Source organism: Zootoca vivipara, chromosome 2 (assembly GCF_963506605.1).
Source record: "Zootoca vivipara chromosome 2, rZooViv1.1, whole genome shotgun sequence".
Classification (NCBI taxonomy): Eukaryota; Metazoa; Chordata; class Lepidosauria; order Squamata; family Lacertidae; genus Zootoca; species Zootoca vivipara.
In genome coordinates, this window is record NC_083277.1 from 42781076 (window position 1) to 42804358 (window position 23283).

The window sequence follows — 23283 nt, forward strand, 5'->3', positions numbered from 1 at the left end:
TTTGGGGCTGGTGGGTCAGAAGGCCGGTTGGTCAACAGTAGTTGGAGCCAGAACCAATGACAGGCAGAACCAATGAGTTCTGCCAGAAGTGAACCCGTGTAAATCACACGGAGTAGGTTCAGTTAAACTCTTGATTAGAAAAGCACTCTGTACAGGAGTGCTAGGCCTAATGAGCACAGCAACTCTCTTCAGTAGGTCTTGCAGAGACTAAAGGTCCCTGCCTTCCTACACCTGCCCAGGTCTCCTCCTCTCCAGGGTTTTTCCCAAGCAATCTGAGACTATACCAGTGTGCCTGCCTTTGGTCCTCCTGCTTCATGCCTCTCCAGGCTCTGGGAGTCCAGGGGGGAGGGGGAACTTGTCACAACAGGAGGGGGAGATCCCTGTGATTCTTCACCACCTCTGCCTGTTAGTCTCCCTCATCTCTTGCTTCCCCTTCCCCTTCTGCTTCTGAACTTCTTCCTGCCACAGACCCTCCTCACTAAACCCTGTTACCTCTTCAGCTTCTGACACATCCTCCCAATCTTCTTGCTCTTCTCCCTCTGACTACTTATCATTATCCCACCACCAATCCCGGGGCTCCAAGCCTTCTTGGGGGTTCCCAATTCTAGTTTTGCCTCCATCCTTCTCCTTGCTGAGTTCTACAGTTACTGTACATCAATGAGACCACGGAGGAGAACTGGTCTAGATGTAAGTAAGAAGACAGATGGGAAATACTTAATGAAGGAATACTGAAGTTGCTGGATGGGGCAATGCCCCTTCCCGTTCTAGGAGATCAGCCTCCGCTGGTACCGTATAGAATTGGGTGCTAGGCTCATATCTTTTTTCCAGCATGCCACTGCAGTGAAGTGTTAGCAGCTGGAATGACAGTGCCAGTTCTCAGTTAAACTACTGATTCTGCTTTGAATTGATATTTTAGTGTTTCTTATTTAACTGCGTCTCTTTTTACTTTCACATTACTAGCATTCTTGGTATTGTATTTAGCTTATGTTTAATTGTTTTATGTCATATGCTTGGCAGGGGGTTGGACTGGATGGCCCTTGTGATCTCTTCCAACTCTATGATTCTATGATTCTATATTAACTGCTGCTGATTATAATGCTGCTAAGCATTTAGACTGTAATTTTACAAATAGTAATTTGTGCTTTCGGATATTGTGAGCCAGCTTGGAAGGCTTATTCCTGGAAGATGGCATTGCAAGTGCTGAAAATAAGTAAATCTGTAAATAAATAAAATTCTATAAGCAAAACAGCAACAACTAAGTTTTAAATGGTGCAAAAGACTATGCAAATAGCTGGGGAGTCTGTGAAGGGAGGCAGGTCTACTTGACCTAAGGCAGGTAGCCCTGTGCCTTGGAAGATGGTGGAGAAATGTGCAAGCAAATATGTCAGTGGGATTGACCATTGATGGCCATTGAAATGCAAGTTGGGACTGAGATGAATAGTTCTGTCAAAGCTGCCTTCCATAGTGGTAGGTGGATGAACTGCTTTGAATGGTGATGCATTGCTTCTAAATGAGTTATTTTCACAGGTTGTGGATTTCCATCTTCAAAGCTGCATTTCCACATCCACATCCTTAAATGCAATTACTTCCCCCCTGATTAGCTAAGTTAAATAATAATGTTTATGGTTCAATGAAAAAAACAAATTAGGTCTCTTAAACTTTGGCATGTACCAACATAATAATTTTTTTGTTTAGGATATGCAAGGAATTTGAGACCATCAAAGTACGTGCATTAAAACCTCCCGAGACAACAGAAGAAATGATGGAAATGATAGTATATATAGACAAGGCTAAAACCGTAGGAATCCAAAGTTTATATGAAAGGATCAAGGTAAGGTATCATATACTTTTAGGGTTGGATTTTGTTTGTTTTTTAACTAAATGTACAATGATAGGTGGGATGTTGATTTAAAGCCATTTAACTTCAACTGGCTTTTCATTTTGTGCTGTTCCTTCTGCCTTTTGTCACTATGTGTACAGTAAGCACCAGCATAGTAGAACCCAATAAGCTTTACTTACCAAGTAAACCTCCTCAGGGTGCAGAAACAGAGACCCTGTCCAGCCTGAAGGCAGGGTACATATAATCCTCAAGGAAATTATTGAACCATTTTGCTTTGGCTTCTTTTCCCCAACCTGGCCACAACTCCTAGTGACTTTGGATGGCTGGGCAAAGGAAAAACAAATTGCTGGACTTAACATTAGGGACACACACACACACACACACACACACACACACACACACACACACACACAATATTATGGGATAAGAGAGAAGGGAAAACAAACAATTGAAAGCTCTACATGCACTAAAAGGGGAGGGGCTCTTTCCTTAAGACATCTTGGGGTGGGGAGATAGAACATAAGTATGTACAGAAATCCCAACTATGCTGGGTTCTTGGGAAGAAAGGGAGAAAAGGGAGATCCCACCAGTCTTTCTCAACTGAACACTGAAGCATCCCTTTCATTGTCTCAGTAAAGAGAGAACAACCCCTATCTATCCACCCACCCACCCACCCATCCATCCTGGAGCAGGGTAAAGTCTACATTGCCTCACTGCATCCAGTTAGGAAGCTGCGTTATCCCACTGGGTTCAACTTGCCTTTTGAATCTCTCCCCTTTGAATATGTGGGCTCTTCTGGGGAAACAGCAGCACCTGTTTGCCAACCCAATGTATTTAGTTGCTGTTCTGGAGGAGAAGGTGGGCAGTGGGCCCAAGAGCAACTCAGACTGTCTGGTGGGCTATAAGCTACTTGGGGGCCTCCTAGCATGAGGCCTGCTTGGAGGAAAGATAAGTTTCAGACAGGCTGCAAGAAATGGTGGCTCCTGTTAATTTAAAAATAAACTATTTAACTATTTACTTTTCTAGGAAAGTCAACGGCGAATGAACTACCTCCTAGATGTTTTTAGCTTCGACTCAGAAGGCTTGTCACTGAATGCCAGTGTCCTACTATGGCCTCAGAATATTAATCCCATCTTTGATGAAAATGATGAAGTAAATATATGCATTTTTATATCAGATACTACACTATGTGAAAAAGCAATGCTTAGACTGCAGAGTTGGAAATACTGGTACTCTTGAGAGCTGATTGTCTCAACATTAGAGGACAACTGAAGTTGGTCTGATATCGTGTAGTATAGTGACTCAATGTCACAAATCTTGATCCTCATGGATGCCCGGCACTAACTACTTTTCTGTCTTATAGCTTATTGAAAGGTCTAAACGTAAAGGTGAAAGTGACTTATTGGCCAAACGTGAGAAACTGATACTGGAAATAGATAGGCAAACTCGTCGTATGCATGAGTTTACAGAATACCAGGATTTGGATCGCATGCAACAGGTCTGTGGCACATGGTGTAAAAGGGATTTTTTTACTTTGCATAAGGAATACACATACTTTGTGTGTAATGATGAAGCTTTATTTATGTGCAGGGCAGTCTTGAGCAGGTCGCGCACCCTGGTGCTGAGGGGCGGAGATTACTCCGGCGCCCCCGCCCTCGCAGGGTGCAGCATGGTTTCCGCGTGGCTTTGCCGCGCAGCACCCCGCCTACCGGCCCAGCACCCTGGCGCACCGCGCCACCGGGGGTCTACCTAGAGCCGGCCCTGTCTATGTGCTATGGTGTTAATTAAATTTAGCACTTAGCTGTTGAACATCATAATGGAATTTCGTTGCTTGGTTTTTAGGCCCAAACCAGGAAAACTGTTGTGGGCACTACACATACACCCTGCAACCATGCACACATGACAACTGCATAAACAACATTCATCATAACCACACACTCACACTTTCCCCAACAGCAATTAGTCTTGGAAAAAAGTCAAAGAAAAAAAAACCCCTTCTAATACAGCAGACCAACACGGCTACCTACCTGTAACTTGAAAAAAAGTGTTAGTGATTTTTTTCAAGCCTAATGTGTGGGGAGTGATCTTCCAAGAGAGTGCATCTATGGAGGTAAGAGTCAGCCTCCCCCACCCTGAACTGCAATCTCCATGAAGATCACTCCTCTATACCACAATTAGGCTTGAAAATAGCCCTTTATTGGAGCCAATACAGTGGTACCTCTGGATGCGAATGGGATCCGTTCCAGAGCCTCGTTCGCATCCAGAGCAATATGCAACCTGAAGCACCAAACTGCGCACGCTCGCTGTGCGATTTGGCGCTTCTGCACATGTGCGTGATGTCATTCGGCGCGTCTGCGCATGCACGAATTGCCAAACCTGGAAGTAACCAGTTCCGGCACTTTCGGATTCAACGCGTTCATAACCCGTGATGTACGCAACCCGCAGTGAACGTAACTAGAGGTATGACTGGATAAGCCTATTTGCAGCAAGGAAGGGACAGGTTCTTGAACCTTACCCAGCAAAAAATCCAACAAAAACCATCCATAAGAATCCAACAGCAGCTCATACAGTGGTTCACTAGTACACTTCCAAATTCCACATTGAATGGTAAAGGCAAATGTAAAGGGGCCCTGGACTGTTAAGTCCAGTCAAATTTGACTATGGGATGCAGCGCTCATCTCCGCTTTCAGGATATGGTACTCAACGTCTTTACCAAAGAATGTTAACTGGCATAGGCGGAGGCATGAGGGCTAATATATTTTCTCCTTGCAGGCATTTACTAGTCATCTTCATGTATGATATTGAAGTAGCATTTACTTTTCCTCTCCTTGCATCCTGCACCTTATAGAAAGGGCATTTGGGCCCATTCTACTATTCCATGGTACTCAGCAGCAGAAGCTGGTAGTCCACCATCAAACCACTCATCTCACAAGCCACGGCTGTCAGTCTCTCAAAACCTCTTGAAAAGATTATTGCATTAAACTAGGGGGATTCACTATTCACATTTATTTAGAAGTAAGTGCTACTGAGTTCAGTGGGGCTTACTCCCAAGTACATGCCTAACTGAAGGTTAGTGCAGTTGAATTTGTCTGTTGTACAACATTAAAACTCTCCCATCTGCTAGCACAAGAGACTTGGACTCACAGGTGAGAAGATTGGATACAGCCCATTGTCTAGTAATGTTAAGGACTAGAACATTATTAAGTGAATTGCCCAGTATTACTCAAGAGAGATAAATCTGTTTCCAGTATGTGACCGACATGAGAACAATGCAGAAACGCATTCAAGATGCTGAAGAAGCTGTTGCCTTCATTAATAAGGAAGAAAAGCTTTTTAATTGGGAGCAGACTGAATACCCAGATTTGGAGACCTTAAAAGTTAACACTGAGCCCTACCAAAAACTCTTTGCTTTTATATTGAAATGGCAGCGGACTGAAAAAAGGTAATTATAAATACAGAAAGTGACTGAAATGTCAAGGGTGCTTTTATTTGTCATAGAGAAATGTGGGACCAAGTTTCTTTTTAAAAATTAAATTCTTCTTAGTATTAAGTAGTTCTGTTTGTCCAGAAGTATGCATTCCTGGCTAATGTAGCAAGGCTGTAATTCTTGGTGTCTTATGGTTTATATTTTACTTCATCGTGTTATATGATGGGTTTCTTTTTATGACCCATGATGCATTAAAATGTTTTGATGCTTATGTTAAATTTGCAATTTCTATTCCAATGTAGGATTCATTTTAGTTTTTCTTTTGCTAGATGGATGGATGGTGCTTTTTTAGATCTCAATGGTGAAAGTATGGAAACGGAGGTAGATGAGTTTTTTCGAGAAATTTATAAGACAGTAAGGTTCTTTCAACAAAGGCTAAAGAAAGCTGAACTAGAAAGAAAAAAGTCACTGCAGCGCAGAGCAGTAGTAGAAGAGAGGGTAGAAGAAGAAAAGAAGGACAGCCCAACTATTTCAATGTGTACTGCAGTAATGGAGCAAGTTAAAGATTTCAAGGTAACTGGAGATCTATAAAAATAAGATGGCCTTAACATGGAAAATGCTTTAGAGTCTGTTGTACAAATATTATTTGAGCACTTGAAAAAAATATGTGGCCTCTTCATGAAACCTCACAATCCCCCACATCCATAACATTGAATAATAAGATACATTAGAAATTATTTGAAGATCTAAGCTATGTCCAAGGGATAGCTCTGTCGATAGAATATGAGATTCTCAGGGTTGTGGGTTTGAGCTCCACATTGGGCAAAGGATTCCTGCATTGCAGGGGTTGGACTAGATGATGCTTGTGGCGTCTTTCAACTTTACAATTCTAGGATTAAAGATTTTAGATGAATAAAACATAATTTCCAAGTGATTTTAATTGCAACGGTGACTGATGTTTTGCAATATTTTTTTTCTCAACCAGGAAAATATCCCTTTGGTGACTATCCTTTGTAACCCAGGCATAAGGGCTCGTCACTGGAAACAGATGTCAGAAATTGTTGGCTATGATTTAACTCCAGATTCTGGAACTACCCTAAGAAAGGTTTTAAAGCAGAACTTGACCCCTTTCCTAGAGAAATTTGAAACTATAAGTATGGGAGCAAGCAAGGTAAGAACAAGCATAAACTTTTCTGCCCCAGCAGAGAGTATTTATTATGTATTTAAAAGACTTCTATTTTGCTTCTTAGGACAGTTGCTTCAGAAAGTGATGTGCAATCCATAAAACTGCCAAAATTGTTAATTTAACAATAGAGTTAATATTTAATAATACCCAGCCTGGTTAGAGCGTGGTGCTGATAATGCCAAGGTTGCATGTTTAATCTCCATAAGGGACAGCTGCATATTCCTGCATTGCAGAGGCTTGGACTCACTAGAAGATCTTCAGAGTCCCTTCCTGCTCTACAGTTTATGATTCTAATATAAGAATTCATATAACTGTAAAAACCCATTGCATTTGAACAATAAAACTATTGGACAGTAGCTGCATTATCTGATATCCCAATTTAAACGCCAATTATAAGAAGACCATTTAATGTCCATTCTAAAAAGATGTGTCTTCAAACAGTGTTTGAAGGAGATCAGGTATGATGAAATTTCATACATAGGAATCTGTCTGAAATGAATAATAATAATAACACCATTTATTTTCCTGTGATGTAGGAATTCTCATTAGAGAAAGCAATGCACACTATGATGGATACCTGGGATTCAATTTCCTTCCAAATAAGCTTATACCGTGAGACTGGTGTTAATATTCTGTGCGCAGTTGATGAAATTCAGACTATTCTGGAAGACCAGATTATAAAAACCCAAACAATGAGGGGATCGCCCTTCATAAAGCCTTTTGAAAAACAAATGAAGGTATGTGTAAACTTTTATTTATATAGCTTCCTTTTATTCACTTCCTTTATAAAGTGTGTTTACATATACAGTACACTTTTGAGGCTCTTGAAGGAAGGTAATACTTTCTCTTGAGACTTTAAAAAAACCTTAAATTCATAAATTTATTTTCAGATTTGTTTTTCATCTCATCTGACCCCAAGGAGCTTATAATTCAATTATAAGAAACAAAACATTGTGGCATTCATGTGTTTAAATCACTGCAACTAAAATATAACCCTACATCTAAACTTGTTAGTTAGTTCAGATGAAACTGAAACTCTGGTAAGCATTAACCATGGTTCATGTCTGTCCTGATGTAAACATTAGCCATTATTAAAGCTGGCTGGTGAAGGTCTGGGGAATTTTTTTGTGCAAGCAGGAAGAGAGTGGCCTTTTTCTCAGCCATGGTTAAGACGTAAGAAGTAGTAGCTCAGAAATGTCCCGAAAATTAAAGAATAAGGGACTTGCGAGTCGAATGTATTGGCTCCCAAACACCCAAACTCGGAAGTGAGTGTACCGGTTTGCAAACATAATCTGTTCTGGAAGACTGTTTGAGTTCCAAAATGTTTGAAAACTAAAAACTCAATACGGAAGTCGTGTGGCATGTTCAACTTTCGAGGTGCGTTCGAAAACCGACACATTTACTTCTGGGTTTACGGTGTTTGAAAACTGAAACATTAGTCAAGGGACAGGTAGGTAGCCGTGTTGGTCTGAGTCGAAGCAAAATAAAAAAATTCCTTCAGTAGCACCTTAAAGACCAACTAAGTTTATATTTTGGTATGAGCTTTCGTGTGCATGCACACTTCTTCAGATAGTGCATGCACACGAAAGCTCATACCAAAATGTAAACTTAGTTGGTCTTTAAGGTGCTACTGAAGGAATTTTTTTATTAGTCAAGGGAGACATTCAAAAACCAAGGATACAAGTTGTTTTATTTTCATGCCTTTTATTTTTGTCTTTTACTTTACATGCTATGGGTGTCTTATGCAAATATCTATACTGTATTTTTTAAGGAATGGGAAGATCGCTTGATTAGGATTCAAGAGACTATTGATGAGTGGTTGAAAGTACAGGCTCAGTGGCTTTACTTAGAACCAATATTTTCTTCAGAGGACATCATGCAACAGATGCCAGAGGAGGGACGTCAGTTCCAGACGGTGGATAGATACTGGAAAGACATTATGAAATATTGTGCCAAAGACCCCAAGGTGAAGTAGTAATGATGAGCCTGTAGTTAGCAGTGAAACAAACCACAAGTCCCCAATCTGCAATAGTTAGCAGGTGAAACAAACCACAAGCTCTTAAACTATGCACAAGAACATTTCAGCTTCTTCTTCTTTCTTTTCATAGCCATTGTGCCCACCCCCAAGGTCATATCTGCCAGAGAATAGAAAATACGGTAGCAGTCAGAATTAAAATCAAGGCAGTCCTTGTTAGCACACAGAAGATCTAACACATACCCTGAAACAGAACTTTTTTTCAGGGGCAACTTGCTGGAACTCAGTTCCGGCACCTCAGGAGGGGGCCATTGGGAGACATTCATGGTGAGTTCCTGTGCCTCTTTTTCTAGAAAAATAGCACTGCCCTCAAGGCTCTCTGTATCCCAACCATATTTACAAATTCAAAGAAAATGTAAACTGTAACTAAAAACTTCAGTATACTTGAGACTAAAAATTAGATTTCAAAAACTGACAAAAGTTGTGGATGAGAGTTAGTGGGGCCATCTACAAACGGGCAGAGATCAGGTGGGCAAATACAATCAGTACTCACTGTCTTCATTTCTCCCCAATCTGCAATATGCTGGGGGTCTTCCCCACCCAGTTCACATTCCCCACCCAGTTAAATGAATGGTGGGCTGCAGCAAAAAGGAAACAGCACTGCAGGCAATGGATGCAGAGCGGAACAGAAAACAATGTATTTTTATATGACCAATGGATTGATACTTTGTTTGTATTACAATTTTATTCTCCACTTAGTCGGTGTCCTTATTAAATACCCTGTTGTTGTTTTTAGGTTCTTGCTGCTACTTCATTGACAGGCTTATTGGAAAAGCTTCTGAATTGTAATGAACTTCTGGACAAAATAATGAGAGGACTGAATGCATATCTTGAGAAAAAGCGTCTCTTTTTCCCTCGGTATGCTGCATATTGATTGTCATTAAGCTAGAATAAATATTTATTATTCTCGATTAGTATTTGGATCCAAAACAAATACTGTACACGTAGGCATAGAAACTTAATGCATTTGTACTTTCTTTGCAGCTTTTTCTTCTTGTCTAATGATGAAATGTTGGAGATCCTGTCAGAGACTAAAGACCCTCTCAGAGTCCAGCCTCACTTGAAAAAGTGTTTTGAGGGCATTTCTAAACTGGAATTTCTTTCCAACCTGGACATTAAGTCAATGTTCAGCACTGAAGGTGAACGGGTGGAGTTTATTTCAACAATCTCAACTTCTGAAGCTCGAGGTGCTGTGGAGAAGTGGCTAATACAAGTGGAAGATATCATGCTGAGAAGTATACATGATGTCATTACAAGATCAAGACTGGTATGTTTTCCATTAAATATACAAGAAGTATACATGATGTCATTACAAGATCAAGACTGGTATGTTTTCCGTTAAATCTGATCTTGCCGAACATGCATGTATTTCATTTATTTGATTTCAGGCTAGTTCTGTTCAGTTTTTGGAATCCTATTCTTTATTCTTATTCTTCTTGCCATTTAAACAAGTAAAAACTGAAGTTACTAGAGGCAGAATTGCACACACACACACAAAATCATAATGGAACAATTAAGTCAATGAAAATTTTGTAACTGTGAGGACTTAGCTCTGTATTGTTCCACTTACTGTCATCCAACATATAAAACTGGATTGTCATGGCAACTAATACATTGAATTCTTTCTTAGTAAAATGTAAATGAGAACAAAAGGAGGGAAAACGTTTTCTGATATATTACGTTCATTTAAAATGGGGATGGGGAAGCTGGGGCCCTCCAGGTGTTGTTGGACTCATAACTCTCCCATCTGTCCCAGTCAGAATGGCCAATAGTCAGAAATGATGAGAGTCTGGCAACATTTGGGGAACTTTAATTTCTCCAGTGGACACTGCCCAGTCCTCCTCATGATATTGCTAGTGCACCTGGGGCACTCCTTCAGATGAGTTCAGTGAACCCTTCCCTATCACTAATCTAAAAGACAACCTAGATACAAATATTTTACAATACTGGACACAGTTACCTGTGTTTAATCTGTGGAAATCTGTGATTTGAATGCATTATAGAAGGAGGAGGGGGAGACAAATGAATGACTTTTTTGCACTGGTTGATATGGAAGATGTTGGAGAGAGACCAGACATAAACACCATACTTTTTATAAGGGAGTGAGCATTGAGTGATTTCATAACAATTTGACTTCACCCACAGAGACACACTCTTCCTCCTGAGACAGATGGATGCTAGCAACAACTATGATTTCATAAGAGGTTGTATAAATGATTCAGCATAATAGTTTCAGTGGTTAGTAGTGATCCTGTTGGGCAATGTCTTTTGCTTTTCCTAGGCATATCCAGAAACAGAAAGGAAAAATTGGGTGAGAGAATGGCCTGGTCAAGTAGTTATTTGTGTCTCACAAATGTTCTGGACAAGTGAAGTACACGAAGCCATATCTAGTGGCCCAGAGGTATGGTGACCACACAAAGCTTTTTGTTTCCTTTTAATGTTTCCTGGCTTTACTTTGGTACTTTGTTCACATTGAGCCATATTCAATTTAGATGTTTATGGAATTCTCACCAGCCTCTTTGAATGAATATTGCTTGATATAATTTCATAAAATAAATATTTCATGTTAATTTTCCTCCTTTTCCCTTGAAGTAAAACTGAACACAACAATTAAAAATGATTCCTAATACTCAGGCAGGTAAAATACAACTTAATATTTGGAGGGACAGATAAATGTCAGATACTGAATGTGCACAAATGGGCTCTTGAAATGTTTCACCCTATTTGTGGAGAAACTTTCAGGAGAAAAAAAAGCCTGAGGATTGTTCACTGAAAATTGTCTTCTGAGAAATTTCAGCTCTAGTATATGAGAGGCTGTTGTTCATTTAACCTATGAACTCCCAGTGACATGAATACTTTTGTAATATTACATACCAGCATCCCAATCCAGCAATTGTCTTTTTAGGACAGGAGCTTTAGACACACACACACACACACACACACACACACACACACACACACACACACACAGGCTTCTTCTGCTTCCAAGAGCTTCCCAGCTAATTTTGGTGCAGAGACCATGTTCTTGCTCACAGAACAATATGTGCTGTTTGTTTGTTTGTTTGTTTGTTATATACTGCCCTTCATCAGAAGATCACAGGGTGGTTTACAACACAAAAACACAAAATACATAACATAATAGCAAAAAACAGTAAACACTGTTATGCAAGCCAGATCTACCTGACTGGGGCATCTATATTAAAAATTGGTATAGCAATCACTAATGAGCTTTTGAATAAATAAATCACAGGATAATAATAGAGAGAGACCACTAAGCTTCCTCTTGGTAGTTGTTTGTGGCAGATAGAATTTATCAGAATCCATTTTCATTCTGCAGGGCTTAAAGAATTATTACGCTAACCTTCAGTTTCAGTTAAATGATATTGTGGAGCTGGTAAGAGGGAAGTTGTCTAAACAAACAAGGACCACACTGGGTGCTTTGGTTACTATTGATGTGCACGCTAGAGATGTCGTCATGGAAATGATTGAAAGTGGTATGTAACCTAATAGCTTGTTCTTGCTTGTCATAGAATAAATAAGAATATTAATACATTGCCTGATATTTCTCTGTTGTTTCAGGAAATCATTGCTTTTTAAATTAATCTTCTCAATAAAATATGAATTTTATTATTTTAAGAGGCATATCCATTGCTTTAAGACCAGTGCTTTTCCCCCCTAAAAATGTTTAGGGGTACTCTCATTTTGACTCAAGAAAATCACCATTTTATAGTTCAAATCGGGGGAAATAAATACAGTAAATGGACAAGAGTACAAAGATTCACAAAATGTTTAGGGGTGTGCGTACCCCTGTGTAGCCCCATAAAAACACTGTTTAAGACGAAAGAAAAATTGGAGCTGACAGCTGCATCTTCAAAACATTTTGTTTCCCCTTCCCACTTCCTTTCCATGGTATGTTGAGGAGTAGAGCCTAAGACATTTTCCATGGTTATATTATTTCAGGTGTGTTGCACGAAACAGATTTTCAGTGGCTTGCTCAGTTACGGTATTACTGGGAGTATGAGAACGTCCGGGTGCGCATCATCAATTGCAATGTAAAATATGCATATGAATACCTTGGCAACTCTCCTCGACTTGTCATCACTCCTCTTACAGACAGATGTTACCGCACTCTGGTATGCTTTTTAATATTAAATTGCTAATAAGAATTTTTATAAATCTGGATTAGCTACAATGAGGCATATTCTCTACCTATATTTATGATTTTCGTCTCATTGAGGTTCTCAGAACTACTGTATTAAATGCTCTGACAATAAGGGAAGCACTCTTGACTCCATTAAATTCAATGGGACTGAAGCATTAATGTTCTCTTTACTGGAGACATAGTTTAAAATTTAAAACTGATTCTGATTAGTTGTAAATAAAATTGTGAGACAAGGCAAATATACATCCTGGATTGCGGATCTCTTACAGGTAGGTAGCCGTGTTGGTCTGAGTCGAAGCAAAATAAAAAAATTCCTTCAGTAGCACCTTAAAGACCAACTAAGTTTATATTTTGGTATGAGCTTTCGTGTGCATCTGAAGAAGTGTGCATGCACACGAAACCTCATACCAAAATATAAACTTAGTTGGTCTTTAAGGTGCTACTGAAGGAATTTTTTTATTTTGCGGATCTCTTAGTAATGCAGAAAAAAATGTCTTTTTAAATTGATCAGTGAATCAAAGAAAGTAACACCTGTGCTGTTGCAGGCTATTTCATTCGCACTATGAAAAAGTTGAAGAAAATATGATAAAGTTGACATTAGGAATGAAGGGTGCAAATAGAAAAATGGATGGAGAAATAGAGACGATTGATGTGTATGTTTGCATTAGAATTTGTGTAGGTGTATTTTCCCAAGCTAAATAAGCCAAGATAAATAGATGAAAGAATAATGGTTTAGGGTGTGAGAGAGCAAAAACTAAAGAAAAGAAGGATTTGGTGGGAGGTGAGAATGCAGAGACAAAGTATGCAAGCAAGAAAATAAGGGGGAGGATGCATGTTTTCTACCATATTTTATCTCTGCCATATACAAGTGGATGTATATTTTTTTAATCCAAACATTGTGTGACTTGCATGAACTGTTCTTATTCTTAGATTGGAGCATTTTATTTAAATCTTGGTGGTGCTCCGGAGGGCCCAGCTGGGACAGGTAAAACAGAGACCACCAAAGATTTGGCTAAAGCTCTTGCCGTGCAATGTGTTGTCTTCAACTGTTCTGATGGCCTTGATTACCTAGCCATGGGGAAGGTAAATTGAACCAATCTTTTATTGTTTGATTTCCAGTTTTTAAAGGTGGCACTTGTTTCATTTTCAATAGATGCTCATTTTTAACAAAAACATTTAAAAACAGTAACACATACCTTGGTTCCTGCAACCAATCAGAAGCAGCGCTTTGGAAGTCGAACGTTTCGGAAGTTGAATGGACTTTCGGAACGGATTCTGTTTGACTTCCGAAGTATGACTGTACTTCATCAATACATTGTGCTTTTAAACTTTGAGTAGTCAGGATAGTTTGACAAGACAGAGATTGCTAATGTGTCCAAAGCAAACCAGTTCTGCAGGGTTTTAAAAAAATTGCAATTGAAGCAGTATCCAGGAACATAATTAATGCTGCTGCAATCAAAGAATATACATTTGATGTGATTCGCTTGGGCACTTGTTGAACAGATTCAGTACTTCTCTGTCAGCTTTGGAACTGATTTTAAAATGTTCTTTCAAAATTATTTTTAGTGTTTCAACAGCCCACAGCCACACATGAACTCACACAGCCCTTATAAGTTAAAGTACAGTTTCTCATAAGAGTGAAACCAGCTGCTTTTGATCAGATTTAATCGGTTTCACTACTTCATCAGCTTTTATGGGGTTGGTTAAATAGCTGTAACTGGCAGTTAGGAAACAGCTGTAAGAATAGTAACCAAATATTCCCAAGGCATCACAATACTCCTTTTTACATCTTCAAACTATTGCTTAGTTACCGGTATATAATGGCTGGCTTATCATTTTGTTTCTAGTTTTTCAAGGGGTTGGCTTCTTCAGGTGCTTGGGCCTGCTTTGATGAATTCAATCGCATTGAGTTGGAAGTCCTGTCTGTAGTGGCTCAGCAGATCCTTTGCATCCAGAGGGCTATACAGCTGAAGCTGGAGACGTTTAATTTCGAAGGGACTGAACTGAAGCTGAACCCCAACTGTTTTGTTGCTATTACTATGAATCCAGGTTATGCAGGGCGCTCTGAACTGCCAGACAATCTCAAGGTAAAATAGTGAAATAAAAACCGTGTTAACAGAGTCATTTCAGATACTGCTTTTAAAAGCATGATTTCTCTAAAAATTGTTTTAAGATCTATGCATACTTTAAAACTCCTTTCAGGAGTGAGACTACTGCTGGCCATAGCTGCCAAGTTTTCCCTTTTCTCGCGAGGAAGCCTATTCAGCATAAGGGAATTTCCCTTTAAAAAAGGGAGAGCTTGGCAGCTATGCTGCTGGCTGAGCTGTCCCAAGGCAAGGTGAGCAGAGGTGGGGTGGGGGAGCCTTTAAAATAAGAGTTTGACTTAAAAGGTAAAGGAAAAGGATCCCTGACAGTTAAGTCCAGTCGCGAATGACTCTGGGGTTGCGGAGCTCATCTCGCTTTACTGGCCAAGGGAGCCGATGCTTGTCCACAGTCAGTTTTTCCGGGCCAGCCTGACTAAGCCACTTCTGGCGAAACCAGAGCAGCGCATGGAAATTTACCTTCCCGCTGGAGCAGTACCTATTTATCTACTTGCACTTTGAGGTGCTTTCGGACTGCTAAGTTGGCAGGAGCTGGGACTGAACAACGGGAGCTCACCCCATCGCAGGGATTCGAACCGGCGACGTTTGACTTACACGACCCTTTTTGTGAGTGTAACATATCTATCCCTACCCCATGTTGCTGCCAAGCTCCACCACTCCTCCAGAACGTCCCCTTCTCATGACTGAGCTGACTGAGTCCCCTTTGGGTCAGGATGAAGAACTGAGATACTCTGGCATATCTGTGACTGAACTGGGATGAGGGATTTTAGTCACTGTAGCCCCAGCTGAGCCCCAGACCTGCCTATTCCAAACTCTGCTCATCTCAGCGGGTTTTGAGTTTGGCTTGCTCCCTATGTGTGGCATATAAGTGGTGGTCTAATAGTAGCTTTCTTGCTCTGGATATTCTTGGAAAAAACAGCTCAGTAGGTTTTTTGTACAGTTCAGCTTGGATGGCAAGTCCTTCCTTCTTTAATAAGAGGCTGCTTAGCACCTATAAGATAAAGTTTCCAGAACAATTGTATGAAAGTTCATTAAATGTTTGTGGAGGTTTTTTTATTGTTGTTGTTAAAGTGAAAGACAAATGTATAAATTAAGAAGCATAATAGTGCCACTGGAAACCGTATAGCCTTGGGGGGTGGCGGGCGGGCAGAATTGCCATACTTTCTGTTTTTAAAAAATGCTTCATATATTTTATTTTTCGTTGTTTTTTTTAATTTTTTAACAATCATACTTTCCTTGATGTGCCTTTTAGGTCCTCTTCCGAACTGTTGCCATGATGGTTCCTAACTATGCTCTCATTGCTGAAATCTCTCTCTATTCATATGGGTTTCTGAATGCTAAACCTTTATCAGTGAAAATAGTAATGACCTACAGATTGTGCTCGGAACAGCTTTCATCTCAGTTCCATTATGACTATGGTATGCGTGCAGTCAAAGCAGTGCTGATAGCTGCTGGCAATTTAAAACTGAAATTCCCATTTGAAAATGAAGATATCCTTGTAAGTGGCACATTATTAACTTGACTTTAGAAATAGTCATTAGTTCTCAAATGGACTTAGACCATTTTAGTACCTTGCTGTTTTAGCCCATTCCAGTAACATTAGTGTAAATTGTACGTATGAAATGTATGAAATTTAGAAGATCAGCTAGCAGATGTCTTTGTAGTTCAGTGGTCTAAGGCAGTTCAGTTCAGTGATGTCAGTACACAATGGACTCCTGTATGACCAGTGAGAGGTGCGAAATGAAGAGAGAGAGGAGCCTGAGGATAGTCCCAGGGGCCACATTCAGCCCTTGGGTCTGATGTTCCACACCCAATTTTTATGAATAATTTTTGTGTGATGAATTATAAATAAAGTCAAAAACAGTACAGGCATACCGTACCTTGGTTTTTGAACAGCCTAGTTCTCGAACGTTTTGGCTCCCAAAAGATCGAAACCCGGAAGTGACTGTTCCAGTTTTTGAATGTTCTTTTGGAAGCCAAAACCTTCGGGAACTAGACTGTTCAAAAACCAAGGTACGTCTGTACTGTTCTTGACTTTATTTATAATTCATCACAAAATTGGTAGAGCTTCCACAGCTTCTGATTGGCCGCAGGAGCTTCCTGCAGCCATTCAGAAGCCACGCTTTGGTTTTTGAATGTTTTGGAAGTCAAACAGACTTCCGGAATGGATTCTGTTCGGACTTCCAAGGTACGACTGTACTGGAAATACTACAATGAGTCTTGTGTGTCCTTAAAGACTGACAGTTACATTGTGGCATAAGTTTTCATATACCAGACCCTCAGAGTACCCCAAAATTATACACATAAGGACTTTCCCCAGCAACTGTAATACCAGCAGCAAGTGGGGGGAAAAGATACTCCTCAGAAAAGCACAAGTGTTTTATGTGGCTTTGAACAATGTTTGCTTTGTCACCTATAGTGTTCTCCCAGGCTGCTTAAGCTAGCTGTGATCAACATAGAGATCAGCAAAATCCTCAGATGGATTGCAAGTGTTAGGCATACTGATTCAACATAACGAACACTTACAAAGCCCTTTCAGTCTAGAGGTCATAGAAGTGGTTTGCCATACCCATTATAGGAGTGAGTAATGTTTCCCTTTCCCAGGCCTATATCAAGACAGGGGAGCAAGTGGAGGCACATGCCCCAGGTGTCAGGTTAGGGGGCAGCAAAGCAGTGTCTTGCTGGGTAGCAACTCTTCTAATAAGTGGAACCTGGCCAGAATAAAAGGAGTCACTGAGCATGCGCATGCCTCTTTCCTCCCTGATGACTACAGCCCACACGTCTCTTCTAATAAGCAGAAGTTCCATTTATTAGAAGAGGGGTGGCTATAGAAAGGCCCACCTCCTTGCTCACCCCAGGAAGAAGGAAGTGAGAAGCTGCTGTGACAGAGGGAGATGAAGGGAAGAAATGCTCTCCTTTGTTGTGCTGTCACTTCTGTCACCAAGAGAAGGAAGTCAAACATTCCACTTTGTGACCTTCCCATGCTGGCACTGTGTAGGCATCATTCTCTTGGTGGTGACAGTGGCAGCAAGAGGCAGACATGAACATGCAAGAGAGGAGAGTAGCAGTAAAGACTTTTGCCCCCCCCCCCTATAGCTAAATAAGTAGATCCAGCACTGCCCTATCCTCCCTCCCCCCCCCAACTAATTTATCTTTCTTGGAGACAAGTTTTGATTCATGTTAGGATCGTATTGCTTTAACTCTTAGCAATGTGGTTAATTATCAGCTTGAAAGAAAAATGCTCGTAGGAGACACAGTGCAGTTGATGGAACTTTGTTTTTATTGCTGAGTGGGTTAATTTTTGTGATATAAATTATAACATAATTTCTGTTCAACTCTGCTGCTGTTTCTCTTGCTTTGTTCAGCTCCTTCGATCAATCAAAGATGTAAATGAACCTAAGTTTTTGTCACATGACATACCTCTGTTTATGGGCATTACAAGTGATTTATTCCCTGGTATTAAGCTTCCTGAAGCTGACTACAATGTGAGTATATCTTTAGTGTATTGTTCGCCAGTAATTCTTTCAATATTTGACAGTTTTAGCTCATGCAGTTGTCTGTTTCTAACTGAATGATGTGTACCGTGTCTATTTTTTAAGTGGACAGTTTTCAAAAAGCTTCAGTTCACCCAGTCTTACCATGAACCCAAATTAAAAAATTCCTTCCAGTAGCACCTTAGAGACCAACTAAGTTTGTTATTGGTATGAGCTTTCATGTGCATGCACACTTCTCATACCAATAACAAACTTCGTTGGTCTCTAAGGTGCTACTGGAAGGAATTTTTATATTTTGTTTCGACTATGGCAGACCAACACGGCTACCTACCTGTAACATGAACCCAAAGTCTGCTTCAGAACTTGATGTGTTTGCTTATTTTATTTTCTCACACTTATATTCAGCCGCTCTTCAATCATGGAACCCAATGTGGTGTACATGTGGTTCCCAGATGGTTAGCCATTCAGGAACTGATCAGAGTTAGACCTGCTCAGCTTTAGCAAGGTGGTAGCCTCGGCCAATAACGCGAGATGAGTGCCGCAACCCCAGAGTCAGTCACAACTGGACCTAATGGTCAGGGGTCCCTTTACCTTTACCTTAGCCTCAAATACCTTCAGACACTACTCTAGGACCAATTCTCTGTTTGTAGAAGCTGCCCAGAATTTGTAATAGATAGCAAAAAGGCTTCATCCTTTTGCAGTCTTTCAGTATCTACTTTAGGCTGCACTTCTACGTACACTTACCTACAAATAATCCCCACTGAATTCAGTGGGGCTTATTTATGAGTAGATGTGTATAGGATTGCACTGCTAGTAATCTTGACATCCATCTCACTCCTACTAGGATTATCTTCCTAGTCTCTTAGTAACTTGTCACAAACATCCCTCAAGATTTTCTTCAGCTTCCAGCTGCCACTGCCTCATGTCATTTAAAAAGAAGGTCCCCATTCTAATGGCAGCAGTCTCAATATAAATACATGTGCTCTATACATGCCTATTTAGAAAGAAGTCTCTTTATTGTATTTTCAATTGAGCTTACTCTAAGGTGTGTACAGAATTGCAGTTGAAAGCTTCTGAGTAACATATATAGGATTGTGAAACACATTCCTATGTTTTTGCTCAGTTTTAAGGTGATCACGGAGCTCCTTTCATTCTTATTTCTTCATATCCTTCAAAGTCTTTGTTTCTTAACTTGGTAAGAATCATTCCTTTTGTGGTTCTACGACATCATAGCAAAATTCTGTTCATTTCTTTAAATGCATAATTTCACCTGGTCTGGATGTTTGTTGAATTCAGATTACTATTCTCTAGTTTAGTTAAACTCAACTGAAACACTTAATTGACAATTTGAGGAGTATGAGTTGCATTTTAAGAAAAAGAAGGAAAACTGAATGTTAATATTTTTTTTCAAATGAAAAGTGTGTTTGTGTACATGTGCAAATGCATACCAGAAAGGAGAAATAGCTAAGATTTACCTTTTAAAATTGTATTTCAGGATTTTCTGGAATGTGCAAATGAATGCTGTAAAGAACACAATGTCCAGCCTGTTAAAGTTTTTCTAGAAAAGATGATACAGACCTATGAAATGATGATAGTTAGACATGGGTAAGTATGATTATGATAGATAATCTTCATAGGTATGGGATTCAGAGTCATTCCTGGGAAGCAGTCGAGGGCTCCACCTAACCGCGCAAAGCAGCTTTGCAGCCCTACCATTGGCCAAAATCCTTTGCCCTGTGGTTCCCAAGCAGAGCTGGTCTGGTTAAGTTGACATAGTTTCCCTTATAGCAGGGTAAAGAAAACTCACTGTATTTTTTGCCACCTCACGCCTTACCTTTCTATAGATTTTACAAGGAGCTGAATGTTCTAGCTTTTGCAATAATAAACAGTTAAATGTATGTCCATGTTTAGTCATGAGACTTCTTGGCAAAAAGGAAAATACTGAATAACAACTTTTTATTTATCAGTTTTATGCTTGTAGGCGAGCCTTTTGCTGGGAAGACCAAAGTTTTGCATGTGTTGGCAGATACACTTTCCCTTATGAATGAACGTGGGTATGGGGACGAAGAAAAGGTAGTTCACAGAACTGTGAATCCAAAAGCTATTACTATGGGACAACTTTTTGGAAGATTTGATCCAGTATCTCATGAGGTAAGTTAATCACAAAATAGAGCAGAGGAGCGGGGAGAAATTAAAAAGTACCTTACAGTAATGAACCATATAACCCCTTGGGTGAGGTGTGAAGGGTTGGGGTTGGCAGTGGGGAGGGTAGGTGGCATTGTGAACAGTGTGGGCAGGGACAGCAACCCTTAGCATGAATACATATTCAGACAAAGAAAGGTAGTACAGTGGATGCTCGGGTTGCAAACATGATCCGTGCAGGAGGCACGTTCACAACCCGCAGCATTCACAACCCACAGCACCACATCTGCGCATGCGCGGGTTGTGATTCGGCGCTTCTGCACATGCGCAAAGTGCGATTTAGTGTTTCTGTGCATGCGTGAGCACCGAAAACCGGAAGTAACCCATTCCAGGACTTCTGGGTTCGGCGCAGTGTGCAACCCGAAAACGTGCAACCTAAAGCGGCCGTAAACCGAGGTATGACTGTATTTATGCACATTCTCCGCCTAGCTCATATTAATGGTAACATATCTATGTATTATTCCAAAGTGTGTCCAGAAAATAATTTAAGCTTAGTTTTTTCCTAGATGTTTATTTCCTTAGGTTTTGTCCTTTCAGTAGAACAGATTACCATATTCAAATGATTTACACAATTAGGTTCTGTTGAATGCTTTCTTCAAATTTTGAAAAAGTCTTTTGTCCCTTATTTTAGTGGACAGATGGCATAGTTGCCAACACTTTTCGAGAATTTGCTTTAACTGAGACACCTGATCGAAAATGGGTTGTTTTTGATGGACCTATTGATACCCTTTGGATAGAGAGCATGAACACTGTGTTGGATGACAACAAAAAGGTAACACCTCAGTAATCCAAATGCATCAGGCAATTGTAAAATTGTTCAAGGAATTTTAAAATGTATTGAGATAAAATGCGGTAGGTTGAAAAGTTACTCATTGAGCCTTGACCCCAAATAGCTAGCTCTTTGTGTAACTACAGCACAATTGACATCACAGGTGCATATTGGGTTTGTTGACTTTTAAAGAAGAAATACTTACAGGAAAGAGGAAACTGGTAAGATTAAGATATATAAGCAGTCAGGTCTTTTGTCAAATCATTCTGAAATTCATTCCATATCATACACATCTAATATTATCATCATCATCATTACTTCATTACATCATTATTTCTTGCACTCAGGTTTGTATTTTTGAGAGGCACTTTGTTTTCTAAGCTTGTAGTACCAGATTTAACAATAAGTGCAAGTAGGAGCCAGCTTACTTGAGGCAGTCAGCACACACACACTCTTGGAAACCAGTCAACTACTAGGTTTTCTTAATTCCGGGGGGGGGGGGGTTGAGGGGGAATTCATCGTAAAACTAATATGCTTCGAAAACTTCTCCCAGAATTTCTCAGGACCCTATGGCACTATAACTGACTAAATGCCAGGTTTTGTAAGTAGCAGAAAAACTAGCTTAAGAAGTGCCATACAGAACCAATGGATGCATATTTATCCAGTATTTGGTAAAATCTGCAGTCTTATATCCAAATCCAATTATGATTTCAGTATTTTAGGGCTTATTTACTCGCGCAAAGACTCAGTCATGCAACTGAGCTGCATTAAATCTGAACTTGGTACTTCCTCTTTCATTAAATAATTGTTCAGAGGAACTATAGTTTTAGATAGGATACTAAGCATCTAAAACAACAGCAGCAATACAGTGATAGTGGAGCAGAGCAATGGCCCAAAACCGGATTTTAATAAATTAGCATTTTTCCAAATTTGATTATAGAAAATCCTGACATTTCAATAAATGAGATAAGTCACAATACATGTACTTGCTCAAATTTTCCAATACCCTCCCTATTTCAAATTAGGATTGAAGAAGCTGGTTTGCTTCTGGTGCATAAAATTTACAGCAGTCTAAAACTGGGGGTGAGTTTTGTTTTTTGTTTTTTGTTTTTAGCTTTGTTTGATGAGTGGAGAAATCATTCAAATGTCCCCTCAGATGAGCCTCATCTTTGAAGCTATGGATCTGTCTCAGGCTTCGGTATGTTAAAGGCAAGTTCAAATAATTCACAGGACTTGAAATTGGAGATATAATGAAATTTTAAGAGAGATAAATATTATTATCCTGCAGCCTGCTACAGTCAGTCGTTGTGGAATGATTTATTTGGAGCCTTTACAGCTGGGCTGGTTGCCACTTGTAACATCTTGGTTGAGTACGCTTCCTGAACCTCTGGACCAAAAGGAGTATCAAGAACTTTTTGAAGATCTCTTTAATTGGATAGTACCACCAGCATTAAGAATGCGTCAAAAAAAATGCAAAGTAGGTTGTTCTCAATAAAAATAGTTTAGTACATCTATTGTTAATTGCGTGGGTTTTGTCTACAGGTTTGTTTGTTTGTTTGTTTGTTTGTTTTGTTAAAGGTGTTGAGAGTTGATAGGAGACTGTAATGCTAACCCTCGGCTTCCACAGTTCTGACTGTGACAGGCAAGGATCCTGCCAGCAAAGATACTCACAGAGGAATCTCAATTCTCCCTCAGTGATTCCTTTGCACAGCCTTTGTCTGGAATAAATCCCTATCCCCATTAAGGCTCAGGCAGTGATGCAGTGATTGAAGGCATCCCTTGAGACCAAATTGAATTTCCTCCTTTAGTTCTCTGAAGTGTATTAAGTTAGTTTAAAGATCTTCCCTTTTAGAAGGGTACTGGCTGGTACTTCTCTGAAGAGGATCCTGACTAATCCAAAAAGAAAATTGAAGTGTAGGTGGGTTCCCACGAGGCAAGACACAGCGATAACAGCAATAACCTTTATTGAACTACATAACTGGGAAACGGGCAAAGCAACTGCTTATATACATTCCTGTAAACCACTGAATACATAATAAAAAATAGTAAACACAGTTTGCAGGCAA

The 23283-nt window shown here is 39.9% G+C and overlaps 1 protein-coding gene across 2 annotated transcripts in view; it reads left to right on the top strand.

Annotated features, from left to right (window-relative positions):
- DNAH12 (dynein axonemal heavy chain 12) overlaps nucleotides 1–23283 on the top strand; it is a 95230-nt gene that overhangs the window by 19264 nt on the left and 52683 nt on the right. For both annotated transcript variants that reach the window (XM_035106374.2, XM_060271421.1), the window contains 22 exons: nucleotides 1696–1831; nucleotides 2867–2992; nucleotides 3204–3338; nucleotides 5089–5282; nucleotides 5597–5840; nucleotides 6253–6438; nucleotides 6990–7190; nucleotides 8225–8419; nucleotides 9225–9346; nucleotides 9473–9755; nucleotides 10770–10889; nucleotides 11826–11982; nucleotides 12449–12621; nucleotides 13581–13733; nucleotides 14498–14737; nucleotides 16005–16250; nucleotides 18118–18237; nucleotides 19742–19851; nucleotides 20214–20397; nucleotides 21080–21220; nucleotides 22332–22415; nucleotides 22506–22694. In XM_035106374.2, coding sequence (XP_034962265.2) covers nucleotides 1696–1831; nucleotides 2867–2992; nucleotides 3204–3338; nucleotides 5089–5282; nucleotides 5597–5840; nucleotides 6253–6438; nucleotides 6990–7190; nucleotides 8225–8419; nucleotides 9225–9346; nucleotides 9473–9755; nucleotides 10770–10889; nucleotides 11826–11982; nucleotides 12449–12621; nucleotides 13581–13733; nucleotides 14498–14737; nucleotides 16005–16250; nucleotides 18118–18237; nucleotides 19742–19851; nucleotides 20214–20397; nucleotides 21080–21220; nucleotides 22332–22415; nucleotides 22506–22694 — 3739 coding nt within the window. The remainder of the gene's footprint in view (nucleotides 1–1695; nucleotides 1832–2866; nucleotides 2993–3203; nucleotides 3339–5088; nucleotides 5283–5596; nucleotides 5841–6252; nucleotides 6439–6989; nucleotides 7191–8224; nucleotides 8420–9224; nucleotides 9347–9472; nucleotides 9756–10769; nucleotides 10890–11825; nucleotides 11983–12448; nucleotides 12622–13580; nucleotides 13734–14497; nucleotides 14738–16004; nucleotides 16251–18117; nucleotides 18238–19741; nucleotides 19852–20213; nucleotides 20398–21079; nucleotides 21221–22331; nucleotides 22416–22505; nucleotides 22695–23283) is intronic.